The sequence below is a fragment of the Panthera leo genome, chromosome C1 (genome assembly GCF_018350215.1).
Source record: "Panthera leo isolate Ple1 chromosome C1, P.leo_Ple1_pat1.1, whole genome shotgun sequence".
Lineage (NCBI taxonomy): Eukaryota > Metazoa > Chordata > Mammalia > Carnivora > Felidae > Panthera > Panthera leo.
Window position 1 is genome coordinate 50,873,885 of NC_056686.1, and position 14,327 is coordinate 50,888,211.

Genomic DNA, 14,327 nt, shown 5'->3' on the forward strand with positions numbered 1-14,327 from the left:
ACTAGGCCATGTCCCTGACCCTAAGGAACTCTCAGCAACGTCATTATTTGTGACTTTAGAATTTACGAAATGTTTAAACGCACGTGGGTCACTACAATGATGAAAGATCAGTTAGTTACACTACCTTCTAAATTCTCAAAACAATCAAAAGCGGATAAGGAAAAGGAAAGTGAGGAGATGGAGTGACCTGGCCAAGGTTATATGGCTAAAGGATAGCAGTATCTGGAAGTAGAAACAGGCCTCAAATGCTGCTAACTGGTTTCTCTCCCTGATACCTGAGGCTGAGGGACAATATCTTTCCCTGAAATACAGGCTATTTTAATTCATTGTACAAACTAGGAAGTTTATTTTAAGAGTAAGAAGTGATGCAATGTAGCAAGTATGAAACTAAGAGTGAATCCTAGTGTCAATTATGGACTTTGGGTGATAATGATGTGTCAGTGCAGGTTCACCAGCTGTAACAAGTACACCACTCTGCTGAGGGATGTTGATAACAGGTAAGGCTATGCCTGTGTGCTAGGGAGTATACAGGGAATCTCTGTACTGTTAGCTCGATTTTGCTATGGACCTAAAATTGCTTTTAAAACGTCTATTTTAAAAGATAAGGGATGCTATTCATAATCACATAAGGACAACAGGAATAAACTGAGACTGTCCAGAACAAATCAGGAAATATGTTCACCCTACTCAGGACTCGAACTTGAATCCCTAGAGAGATGTGGTTATTCAAGTTAATTCAGAGTTTCATTTAAAACACTTTTTTTTAAAAAAGTGTCGAATCACTGAAGATTTGCAACAATGACCATTGTAATAAATATTTCAAAGAAACTGAAAAAATTCTCACCAGAAGGAGAAGATAATGTGTACGTACCAAGCTGTCCTCGGCTTCGGCGCACCATTTCTTGCCTAGCACCTATGCTCCCAAGAATAGCTTCTTCAAGCTTTGCTCTCATGTCTTTTGATTTCTTAAAGGTCAAACTATTCATTCTTTCAAACACTTTCTTTCCCTAAAATTTAAACATTAGCAAAGAAGAGCCATTGAGGAAATTTCCTTCTTCCTTTTCCACATTATGTTTTCTTTCTCGTTTTTCTCTGCAATGGCATAGTGATCACTTACTTTGTACTCAAAGCAAGATACGCAGAGATAAAGCAAATCTAATAGCCGGTTTAGCTGTAGGACTGAGAGATCTGTGAACCACTTTTGTAGAACTGTCTCATCTGCATTCTTGAGAACCCAAAGTAGACAGATCAAAAGGCTCCGACTCGATTCTGCTGAAAAGGTAGTGTGTTGCCTACCACTCTGAAAATAAAGAACAGTAGAATGAGACAGACTGATCAATGGCCATTTCTTTTCTGGGGTTGTCAACTGTTTTCTTCTAACTGTAATAAAACAAAAATTGCTTAAAAAATCAAATATTTAAAAAGAACCATTTGATTTAGACAATACTTGAATAAGTCATATAGAGCCTTAAACTTCAGGTCCTGAAGTTTAATAACTTTTCCTGGCATTGAAAGATTGTTTTAATTTATATGGTAGGGTTTCCTGTAGACAATAAACACTGAAAGAAACAAGGGAAAAACATAACAGATCCACTATTAAAACTAAGATATCTATGTTCATCATGTCTGATATAATATGGTAAAAGAAAAAGCAAATGACTCCATAAAGTGGTATAAGAACAGAGTAGAATAGTAATAACAAAATGTTTATCAGGCTTAAAGAACTATGGATTCCTCTCAAGGGCCACTGACAAAAGGGAAGAGTCTTAGACCATACGTAAATAAAAAGCACTTTCACTTAGAGAAATAAGGTGAAGGTGCTATCTTCAGTCTTCAATCTGCACTTGTAATACAGCATGTGAAAATGAAAAAAATGAAAAAAAATGAAAAATTAGGAATAAAAACTTGTCTACGATACCATTTATTCCATATTTACTCTGTTCTAATCATCATGCTAAGCTCTTTCTGTACATTATTTCATTTAGTCCTCCAACAGTATTACCAAGCAGGTTGTATCATCTTAGTTTTACAGACAAGAATATAGGATGACAATTAACGGTGATGATGATGACAAAACAGAATATTTGAGATGTGCTAGACACTGTGCTAATCATTTCTCATTTGACTCTCACAATGATTTCTGAGATGGTATTAATCACTGTTATTTCTAGTTTAAACGTAAGGAAATGAAAAGCTAGAGATTGAGCCAAGATTTTAGTCCAGGTTAACCAGACGCCAAAGCTTATACTCTTTACCATTATACTACATTCTAAGCTTTGGTTAAGTAAATATACTAACTAATAATAAGAAAGCCTTGGAAGGGATGTTGAGAAGAGAAGACAAAGGGAAGTTTAACATACTTAACTGTTGGAGTCATGATCTCAACTACTACCTTACTCTCCCCTCCATCCTACATGATAAAAATGATAGCAGTCGACTCTTCTATGATGCTTACTCTGTGCTAGGCACTGTACTGAACACTTTATGCATATTAACTTATTTATCCCTTGCACCCATCCAAAAAGATAAATATTATTACTCACCACATCTTACAGTCAAAGAAAACTAAGACACCGAGAAGTATTCTATACAGGTATTTTGCAGTAAGTAGCAGGCCTGAGATTCAAATGCAGAAGAAAGGGTGGCTCCAGAGAGAAATCAAACACTTACCTATGTTCACTATGCTTGCACATATAAGTGAATTCACCTACATAAACTCACTTAACCAAATCACACAATAACCAAATTAAGAACTCAATGGAGTGATTTAAAGTAATATTAGGTAGAATTAAGGAGAGAATTAGTAAACTGGAAGATAGATCAAAAACAACAACCCAGTGTGAAGAACAGGTTAACAACAAGATGGACTATACAGAAGAAAAGAGACACAGAGGATGCAATAAAGAGGACTAACATAAGCTTAACTGGAATATAAAAAGAGGAGAGACAGAATGAAGAAGAGGACATATTTGGGCAGGTAATAGTCTAGAATTTCACAGAACTGAAGATGCTGAACTACAGATTTAAGAAGTCCAAAAAAAAAAAACAAAAACAAAAAAAAACAAATACCAAGCAGAACAAACATAAAGAAATTCAAAACTAGATGCAACAGAATGAAACCACAGAAGACCAATTCTAAGGAGAATATCATAAAAAAGAGGTGGAGGGAGAGACAGATTATCTTTAAAGAAGCAATAGCTCAACACCTTTTTTTTTTTTTTTTTTTTTTTTAAGAGAGAGAGAGAAAACATGAGCAGGGTAAGGGAAAGGGCAGAGGGAGAGAGAATGGGTTTTTTTTAGTTTATTTATTTATTTTTGAGAGAGACAGAGAGACAGAGCACACGTACTTAAGAGTGAGCTGGGGAGATGCACACACAGAGAGACAGAGACAGAGAGAGAGAGAGAGAGAGGGAGAGGGAGACAGAGAATCCCAAACAGGCTTCGTGCTGTCAGCACACAGCTCTATGTGGGGCTCGATCTCATAAACCATGAGATTACGACCTGAGCTGAAATCAAGAGTCAGATGCTTAACCAACTGAGCCACCCAAGCACCCAAGACACAGCTAAAGCAGTAATTGAAGTGTGTTTGGGTGGTGCAGTTAAGTGACCAACTCTTGACTTCGGCTTAGGTCATGATTCCACCATTCTGGAGTTTGAGCCCCATATGCAGCTCCCCAGAGCCTGATTGGGATTCTCTCTCTCTCTGCCCCTCTCCACTTACATTCTTTTTCTCTCTCAAAATAAATAAATGAACTTTAAAAATAAAAAAGTAGCAGTAATGGAAATGAGAAGACAGTGGAGACAATGCCCTTAGCATGCCGAAAGAAAACAGGATACTCAGATGCTATTTCAAAAAAATACAAAATACAAAAACCTTAAGAATGAAGGTCAAACAAAGATATTTTTCAAAGAAACACAAAGTTCATCACCATAGCACAGAAAATTCTAAAGGATACAGTATTTCTTATGGAAGGTCACAAATTTGGGAAAAAAGCAAATACAGTGGTGAACACATGTGCAAATTTAAATGATAATTAAATTTATATAGCCATACAAGTAATAATAATGTCTCTTGAAGTTTAATGATATATACTATTAAAAATGCATGAAAATAGCATTTAAGTAGGCAGAAAGATAAATAAATAATCAACCTGTTCTAAGATCCTTCTATTAACCAATGTGAAAGTAAGGGTAATGATTAAATGAGATGGAATTTAATTTAAGGAAGTATACAGTGATTTGTAATACAATGAAAAAAAGAAACAGAATGTATAACTTCTAAAGTAGAAGAAAGGAAAAAAATAGAACAAGGAAAATGAATGAAAGGAAAAAAATAATCTAAAAAAACACAATAAATGAGACAAAAAGGCATACGGGGTGGGACAATATGAAGTAAAATTAAAGAATGTTAAGTACATTAAATTTAGTTATATCAAATTAAGTGGATTTTATTAAAAAAATTTTTTTTAATGTTCAGTTTTGAGAGAGAGAGAGAGAGCTCAGATGGAGGAGAGTGAGAGAGAGGAGACACAGAATCTGAAGCAGGCTCCAGGCTTTGAGCTGTCAGCACAGAGCCCATTGAGGGGCTTGAACCCATGAACATGAGATCATGACCTGAGCCGAAGCCGTATGCTTAACCGACTGAGCCACCCAGGCGCCCTAAAAGTTTTTTTTAATGTTTTATTATTTATTTTTGAGAGAGAGAGAGAGAGAACAGGGGAGGGATAGAGAGAGGGAGACACGGAATCTGATGCAGGCTCCAAGCTCTGACCTGTCAGCACAGAGCCCAATGCAGGGCTCAAATTCACGAACAGCGAGATCACGACCTGAGCCAAAGTTGGATGCTTAACTGACTGAGCCACCCAGGTGCCCCTAAATTAAGTGGCTTTTAAAAACTCTAGTGAAAGACAAAAATGAACAGACTATATTTTAAAAGCTTAAGACAAAAATCTAACTACATGTTGATTATAAAAGACACATGTAAAACAATTTTCAAACATTTAAAACATAAGAAAAAAATGCTAAAAGGAGAAGGATGAAAAAACTCATATATATATATATATATATATATATATATATATATATATATATATCTCAGAAGATAGATATCTTCTACTAATACAATACAAAATAGACTTGAAGGCAAAATAAAAAGTCTTACAATTCATGTTGATAAGAGGTGCAGTCCATCAAAAAACTAACAATTAAAATTAGGTATTTCATAATAAGGCCTCAAAGGAAATGAATCCTTAGGAAATGACAAGCTATTAAAAAGCCATGATTTTAATGGGATATTAGAATAAGCAGACAGAATTCAGTAAAAAGAACAAAGGTTTAAACAAGAAGACTAACAAATTTGAAATAACAGGTGTAATGGACAAATACAGAACACTGAAATACACTAAAGAATATGCACTTTCAAACTGACTAAATACAAGACCATGAAACCAGCTGTCACAAATATAACAAACTGAAAAATTACACAAAGTTCTCTGATCATGAAATCAGGTCAAAATCAGAAACAAAGGATTATGAGAAATTTTCCTATGACTAGATATTTTAAAACAAAAACTTAGGGCATAAAAGACAAAAATAATCATAATGAACTTCAGATATATTTTGAACTGAATAATAAAAATGCTACATATAAACTGTGGCATGTAACTAAAACAATAATTAAAGGAAAATATACAGGCTTAAAATATGTACCAAAGAAGGAAGGATGAAAATTAGTAGGTTAAACATCCATCAAGAAGTGAGAGAAAGAAAACTATAAATGCAAAAAAAGTAGAAGACATTAAATAATGAAGATAAACATTCAAAAGAACCCAAATTGGTTCTTTATAAAGACTAAAGATTACACAAATTTCTACTGAGACTGATTTAAGACAAATGTACAAAAAAAATCAGACACAGAAATGAAACCATTTATATTTACTACAGATGGTATAGACATTAAAAAGATTATAGAAGATATTTGAATTTTGTATGCCAATAGATTTTAATAAATTTCTATTAGAATAAAATTTACAGAAACCAGTATAAAAGGAAATAGAAAACTTCAACAGTCTTAGAGTCATTAAAGAAATTAAATCAGTACTTTTTAAACTTTCAAAAAAGAAAACTCCAAGTACAGATGGCCTCACCCACAATTTCCCCAAATACTCCAGGAAGAAATAACTCCAATTTTAAACAAGTCTCTACAGACAGCATAAAAGGGCAAATTCCCTGGCTCATTTAAATTGGCTTTCCTAACCGTGATTCCAAAATTTGTAAAGAACATTATGAGAAAAACATTACAAGCAATTTTACTGACAAACATAAATACATGTATCTTAAATTACAGCACATAAAATCCATTAATACACAATCATGAAAAAAAGCTGGGTTTAATTCAGGAACTGAAGGTAGGTTTAATACTAGAAAATCAATTGAAAGGGGTCTCAGTAAAAGATTAAAAAGCAAAATAACAGGTGCCTGGGGGGCTCAGTTGGTTAAGCATCCAATTTCGGCTCAGGTCATGATCTCATGGTTCGTGGGTTCGAGCCCTGCATTGGACTCTGTGCTGACAGCTCAAAGTCTAGAGCCTGCTTCAGATTTTGTGTCTCCCTGTCTCTCTGCCCCTCTGCTTGTGCTCTGTCTCTCTCAAAAATAATTAAAAAAAAAAAAAAAAAAAAAAGGCAAAATAACATGAGTGTCTCAGTGGATGCAAAGAAAGCATGATTAAAATTCAACTACTTGTAATTAAAAAACAAAACTCTTAGCAAACGAGGAACAGAAGAGAACTTCCATAATGTAATGGAGGATAGCTAAAAAAAAAAAAAAAAAAAAAATCCACAACAAAAAATCCCCCAAAACTACATCACATACGTTTAAGAATGAAGTGTTCCAGTTTCCCCTTTAAGGATGTTATCACCACTTGTATTCAACAACTGTACTGGAGGTTTTAGCCAATAAAATAAGTTATGAGAAAAACTTGAAAGAAACAAACTGCCATTATTCATAGATGACTGGACTGTGTATGTAGAAAAAAAGCCTATACATATGTTATTAGTTTAGCAATTCTGCTAAAAATAAACATCACTGTATAAAATCAATTCCATTTCCACATGAAAGTAATCAACAGTTGGAAAAAATAATTTTTGAAAAATATGACATTTATAAGATTATATATAATTATATGTATTATATAATTTTATAATATTATAAAAGTAAAAAAATATCAAGGACCAAAAAACACATCTACAAAAAATGTACTAAGACTCTTTTAGTGAAAAGTATAAAAGTTTATATATTTATAGACATTAAAGAAGGCCTAAATAATAGGTAGATCTTTCATGTTCAATGATTAGGAGATTCAGTAGTGTAAAAGTATCAATTGTCCTCAAAATTAACCCACAGAATCATTACAATCTTAACCAAAATCCCCACAGATTCACCGGTTTTTATTTACTTTAGTGAAACATCATGAGCTAATTCTAAAATTTATGTAGAAATGCAAAGGGCCAAGAATTAGTCAAGAAATTTGTTTTAATATGCATGAGGATTTTTTTTTCTTTTTTTTCAAGCTTTTATCTGAATTCCAGCTAGCTAATATATAGTTTAATTATTAGTTTCAGGTGTAGAATTTAGTGATTCATCACTTACGTAAAACACCCAGTACTCATCACAACAGTGCCCTGCATGAGGATTTTTTTCTACATGACAGACCATACATAGATAGTACTGAGGAGTAAGGAAAATAATCTTTTAATAAATGGTGTTGAGAGAATTTGGTATTATATAAATAAATGAATGAAACTGGCTCCCTAAATTCTACTGTTCATAAAAAAATTCCAGGTAAATTTTAGGATTAAAATGAAAGAACAAAAAAAGCATTTAAAAAATAACATAGGGAGGGGCACATGGGTGGCTCAGTCCATTAAAGCATCTGACTCTTGATTTTGGCTCAGGTCATAATCTCATGGTTTGTGAGTTTGAGCCCCTCAATGGTCTCTGTGGAGACCCTCAATGGTCTCAGCCCGGAGCCTGCTTGGGATCCTCTCTCTCCCTCTCTGTCTGCCCCTCCCCGCTCACTCTTTCTCCTTCAAAAAAAAAAAAAAAAAAAAAAAAAGTCATCAGGTTAAAAAAAATAACATAGGGAATATCTTCATAATCTTGAAATAGGAAAAAATTTTAAAGATACAAAAAAACACTAGCTGTACAGGAAAAGATTGACAAACTTAAGTATTTTAAAATAAGAAACTCTAATCACCAAATTCACTGTTCAGTGTGTGATAAAAGCAAGCCACCAAAAAGGAAATATTTGAGCCACTTATAATTGATAACGGGCTTGATCAAGAACATATAAAACTCATACAAATCGTAAACAATGGCAGAAAACCAAATGGCAACTGGGCAAAAACTCTAGACACCTCAAAAGAGAAAATTCAAATTGTCAACATATATATGAAGAAGTGCATACCCTCATAAGACATCAGGAAAACAAAGGCTAAAATGAGATACAACTATAAATTACAGATTAACAAAAATTCTAAAGTCTGAAAAGTCTAAATGCTGATGAACATGTGAAGGAATGGGAACTCTCATACTACAGGTAACATATAAACTGAGACAAACCCTTTGGAAAATACCCAAGTATACTGGTAATAAAGATACACATAGATTCTATAACCCAGCAAATTCCACTCCTAGGAAATATCCTGAATAAAAGTATATACATACAGGATACATGTAAAGGAATCTATAGGGCTACTATTTGAAATAACCCAAAATCAGAAACCATTCATGCATCCAAGAATAAAATAAGTTAAAAAAAGGTAAATAGTTTTATATATAGTCAGACAAATGAATGTCATCAGAAACGAGTATCAGTAAATTATAGCTACATTTTATAATATGGATGAATAATAAAAATATAAAATTAAACTACAGGATTTAGGGATGCCCACTTGAACGGTAAAACGATAAGCAAAATTAAGCAATTAGTTAGAAGAGAGGGTGGCGTGGTGGATAGCTGTGGTGGAGAAGAAAATCCAATTGGCTGAAAGGCAGCCAATGTTCTATATTTTGTCCTGAGAGGTGGTTACAAAGGTGTTCATTTTACGTTTTGTAAATTTGTACATTTATGATTCATGTAATTTTTAACATATAGTATATTTCATCTAAGAAAAGTTTTAAAAAGTGAAAAGGATGGTCAACAAAATGGTGCACAGTGGTCCTTCTGAGAGGAGAGAGGGATTGGACTGAGGGCAGACTGGGAACTTCCAAGGAATTTGCAATGTTCTATTTCTGAAGTTGGGTGGTGGGTACATTATTGTTTCTTTCATTGTTATACTTTAATTGTACACGTACTTTTGATGTTATACATACAAAATAATATATAAAGTACAAGGGATAAAAGAAAGTTGATAAATTGAATTCATCAAAATTAAAAACTTGTGCACTTCAAATGACACAATCAACAAAGCAAATAGATAATCCACAGAACAGGAGAAAATATTTGCAAATCACGTATCTGATAAGGGATTTGTACTCAATATATAAAAAAATCCTTTTAACTCAATAACAAGGAAGTAACACAATACTAAACTGGCAAAGAATATGAATGAACTTTTCTCTAAATAAGACATACGAAAAAGATGTCTCAATAAGCAAACGAAGATGCTCAACATCAGTAGACATTAGGGAAATGCAAATCAAAACCACAGTGAGATACTACTCTATACCAAGGTGGTTATAATAACAAAAAGAGATAATAGCAAAGGTAGGTGAGGATATGAGAAACAGGAATCTTAATTTATTGTTGGTGAGAATGTAAAATGGTGCAGCCACTTTGAAAATTCCGAAGTTTCCAAAAATGTTAAACACAGAGATACCAGATGACCCAACAAATCCACTTCTAGATATCTACCTAAGAGAAACAAAAACATGTGTACACAAAGACATGTATACAAATGTTCACAGTAGCATCATTCCTAACAGTCAAAAAGGGAAAAGGATCCAAATGATCATCAACTGACAAATGGATGAAAATCTGGTATATCAATACAAAAGAGTATTATTTGGCAATTAAAAAAAAAGGAAGTGCTGATATACATTACAACATGGCTGAATCACAAAAATATTATGTTTGGTAAAAAAGCTAGACATAGAAGATCACAGTATGTAATTCCATTTACATGAAATGTCCAGAATAGGCAAATCTAGATAGATATAAAGTAGACTAGGTGCTGCCTAGGGCTGAGAGGAAATAGAGAGTGGCTACAGAACAGGCCTCAGGGTTCTTTATGGGGAAATATTCTAAACTTAGATTGTAGTGATGGCTGCACAATTCTGTAAATATATCAAAAACCATGAAATTGTACAGTTAAAATGGATGAATCTTTTGATATGTAAATTATCTCAATAAAACTAAGTCAACAGGCTAGCTTCCATAAGTATTATTGCATTTTTCTGAAAGAACGTCATTTGAAACTTTAAGAACTTGATCTTGGTCTACTGTTTGTTTCCTCTCTGCTCCCATATCCTTTGTTCCTTAAGGGGGGAAATTACAGGGGCAGAGAACCTATCAATTTTCTTAAACATGAAACAGGATAAATTTTAACAGATTAAAAAAAATATTTTCAATTGCTAAACAGTGAGAATATTTCTTAGGGTTGATAAAGAATAAAATGGATTTTGAAAATAGGGGCGCCTGGGTGGATCAGTCGGTTAAGCGTCTGACCTTGGCTCAGGTCATGATCTCGTGGTTCATGAGTTCAAGCCCTGTGTCAGGCTGTGTGCTGACAGCTCAGAGACTGGAGCCTGCCTCGGATTCTGTGTCTCCCTCTCTCTCTCTGCCTCGCTCCTGCTCACGCTCTGCCTCTCTCTCAAAAATAAACAAACATTAAAAAAAGAAAGAAAGAAAAGAAAAAAAATAGGCTATATACAATAAGGCAACTTTCAAATTCTGAATGACAGAATACAGAGTTCTATACCATAAACCTTGAGGTATTAATTTTTAAAACAACTTAGTATAAAATAAGCAGAACCTTAATGTTTCCACAAATAAAACTCACAGTACTTTTGCATCAGTTAATACAATAACCTCAGTTATTTAAGAGGATATCCTTGTAAGTATCTGTCTTTCCAGGAAAAAACTTCTGCAGGAGGGTTGTTCTTACCGATGATGTGAGGAGGAAACTGCCAGGCCTGGTTAGCTGAGGGACTGATGTTCCTGCAATTGCCATGGCAACTGTCTGGCTTATCATGCTTCCGCTCTCACTTTCATAGTCATCAGTGGCTATACAAATTGGTCTTCCTCTTTGATTGTGAGTTTCTGGAAAAATCATCCCAAAATAAATAAATAAAATTCCATTTAGGTTAATTAATGGTTACTGAGCATGCAATTTCCTTTCCTATTCTCCATTACCCTTTAAAGGAAAAACCTATTAAGATGTAGTATTTATCATTAGATTTACTTATTTTAGACAATATTTTAAACATTAACCCATTCCTACAACAATAATGTATAGTTTTGTAGAGAACTTTAACTTGCTAGTAAAAGAAGATATAATAATATAAACATTTCTGCCTTCAAATAAAAGAAGCCCATTTTAGCGATCAAAATACTGGTTGAACACTCAAGAACCAGTCCCATAAAGGCATGGAGTTGGTTATCTTTGTATCACCAGTTCTGTTGAAGTTCTTAATATGTATTAGGTACTTAGTAAATGTTTGTTTTTATTTTATTGAACTGGAAGCACTTTATCAGATTAAATGTTAATTTAAATGCAAACTACAGTATTTCCTTTAGGGCAAGTAAATTCTAAATATGGAAAGTAAGAGCAATAAAATTTTGTGAGTTCTAGGTTTTAAAAAGCAACGGAACTTCAACTTATAAACCCAGTATTAATGATAAACATAATTCTTAATATTCAGGGGAATATTAATTTCAGTCTTATATATGAATAAAATTGTGACTGAAGGTGGTAGACATCTGTCAAGTTTTCTTACATATTTTCTTCAGATGAACAGTATAGTCTCATACCAAAAATCCTATTTTCTAGGGGCGCCTGGGTGGCTCAGTCGGTTAAGCGTCCGACTTCAGCTCAGGTCACGATCTCACAGTCTGTGAGTTCGAGCCCCGCGTCGGGCTCTGGGCCGATGGCTCAGAGCCTGGAGCCTGCTTCCGATTCTGTGTCTCCCTCTCTCTCTGCCCCTCCCCCGTTCATGCTCTGTCTCTCTCTGTCTCAAAAATAAATAAACGTTAAAAAAAAAATTAAAAAAAAAAAAAATCCTATTTTCTAATAGGTAGGTACAGAAAAGTCTTATATCATTAAAATTCATCTTAGGAACCAGTTAAGAAAAGTTTGCAGTGAATTCTCTCACATAATCAAAAGTTATTCAGTAATATGGTTAAATATTTATAGTTTACTTATGTCAGTGTACATTTTCTTATAATTCTTTCCCTAAAATAAGATCTTTATCCTCGAGCTATTTCTAATATTTTTAAACACTGAGATTTTTCTTTAAAAATTTGTTTTAAATATACTAAGTACCTGTAAAGTCATACAGCTGAGGAACAGTTTCCATGATAATGCCAATCAGAGGTAGATACAACATGGCCACCCTAGCCTTTATCTGGGGGTCAGAGTACCGTGGGTCTGAGTCGTGACTGGATAGTAAATTGTGTACCATATTGATGACTTTCTTGTGCAATCCAAACAGTCTATTTTAAAAAGAAGATGAAGAAGAAGCAGCAGCAGTAAGGTCACAGAGATTAGTAAATATCGTTAAAGCAAATAGTAAGTCATGGTACTGAGTTAATTTTAACTTAAACTTTGCCATATATTTGCATGTCTTTCTATAAAACATTTCTCATAAAATTAACAAATGTCTGTATAAAGTAAGGATAGAGGGAAAAAGGAAATGCTAAACAAATTCACTCAGGAGTAAATCTGAGTGTTTTTACATTATCTCCTTATTAGTGCATACTCATATTGAATATGAACAGTATGGTTATATTTTAAAACAAAAAACAAAAAGTAAATCATAAGTAGCTTCAAATTTTATTTCAAATTAGATCTTTTACCAAAAGTTTGCATTTACCAAAACTAAACTTTTATTTCCTTTTTCTAATAGAAAAATCTACTTAATGGATTATGCAGTCCATAGGCTCGAGAGTTGCCTTTGATGTCTCTTTCGAAAGTCAACTTCCTTGCTCCTTCTACCTCACTCAGGCCCTACACCTTCCCGATCCCTTCAGTTTCAACTGGGCTAAAATACTCATCGTCACTTTTTTTTTTTTTTTTGCCTCTTTTTATGTTAAAGGTGCTTTGAGTATGCCAACTATTCTAATTAAACATTCGGCCAACTTCCATAGGCACTCTTAAAGCAACACCTGGCAGTGGTGTCACATCTCATTCTCTCCCCTGCAGCCTATCACCATCAGTATGAGGATAAGACTTTACCTCCAACTTCTGTCTTTTAGTAAAGAAAAACCATTCAGAATTTGCTCTGGCCAGATCTTTTAACACATCTGCACCTTTGTATCTCCATCATTCCTTCTGTCTCAGAAAAAGTTGTATCTTCTCTCAAAAGGAAATTTCTGCATTATGTTCAATGAACCGCATGTTTCTTCAACAGCTTCAATGCCCCCCTCATAAACTCTTCCCTTCTTTCTTTCAAATGAGACTTTCCTATGTTGAAAATACAAGTTTACTTAAAACTAGTTTCCTCTAGCTTATATAGTATCCCTTCGTAATAAACTACTATAATAATTTCCCCAGTAATAAACTTCCTGAATATACAGTCCATAGCATGTGCTTACTTCCTAGTAAATGGAATTTTTAAATAAATTTAGAAAATTTATTTGATTTTTAATTATTTAAATAAATGTATGCTTTTATTAAACAAAATTAAATTTAATTTAAATATTTAAAATTTAAATTAAATTTAAATATATAAGCCCCCTACTCCCTTTTTTTTGAAACTAACAGTTTGAATGTTTACACATGGCACTGTAATATCTTTATCATTTAATAGCTAAATAATTTTTTAGATATTTAACTTGTTTCCCTACTTAAGATATGAGGGTAATTACCTACCTCATAAGGCAGCTGTGAGAATTAAGCTGCGTAGTTTATGTAACATACTTATTAGCACACTATCTTGCACACTGCCTTCTGCAGTATATACTAGCTTTTATCACTTTTTAGATCACATAGCCAATTTCAAAGAGGGATTGGAAACCAGTTAGTCTTATTCCAGAGTCCTTAATCTTATCTGCCACTTTACATTGCTATATATGAAATCAAGCTGGAGATTTTTCTTCTTTCCATATT

General features: G+C 33.5%; 1 protein-coding gene across 8 annotated transcripts in view; it reads right to left on the reverse strand.

Moving 5' to 3' along the window:
- DOCK7 (dedicator of cytokinesis 7) overlaps positions 1–14,327 on the reverse strand; it is a 229,138-nt gene that overhangs the window by 44,049 nt on the left and 170,762 nt on the right. For 4 of the 8 annotated variants that reach the window (XM_042951975.1, XM_042951973.1, XM_042951970.1 and 1 more), the window contains 4 exons: positions 12,543–12,712; positions 11,166–11,320; positions 1,118–1,300; positions 872–1,007 (listed from right to left, as the gene is read on the reverse strand). In XM_042951975.1, the coding sequence (XP_042807909.1) occupies positions 872–1,007; positions 1,118–1,300; positions 11,166–11,320; positions 12,543–12,712 (644 nt within the window). Of the gene's footprint in view, positions 1–844; positions 1,008–1,117; positions 1,301–11,165; positions 11,321–12,542; positions 12,713–14,327 lie in introns of all 8 variants that reach the window. The other 4 variants (XM_042951972.1, XM_042951971.1, XM_042951968.1 and 1 more) reach the window with 1 other exon arrangement.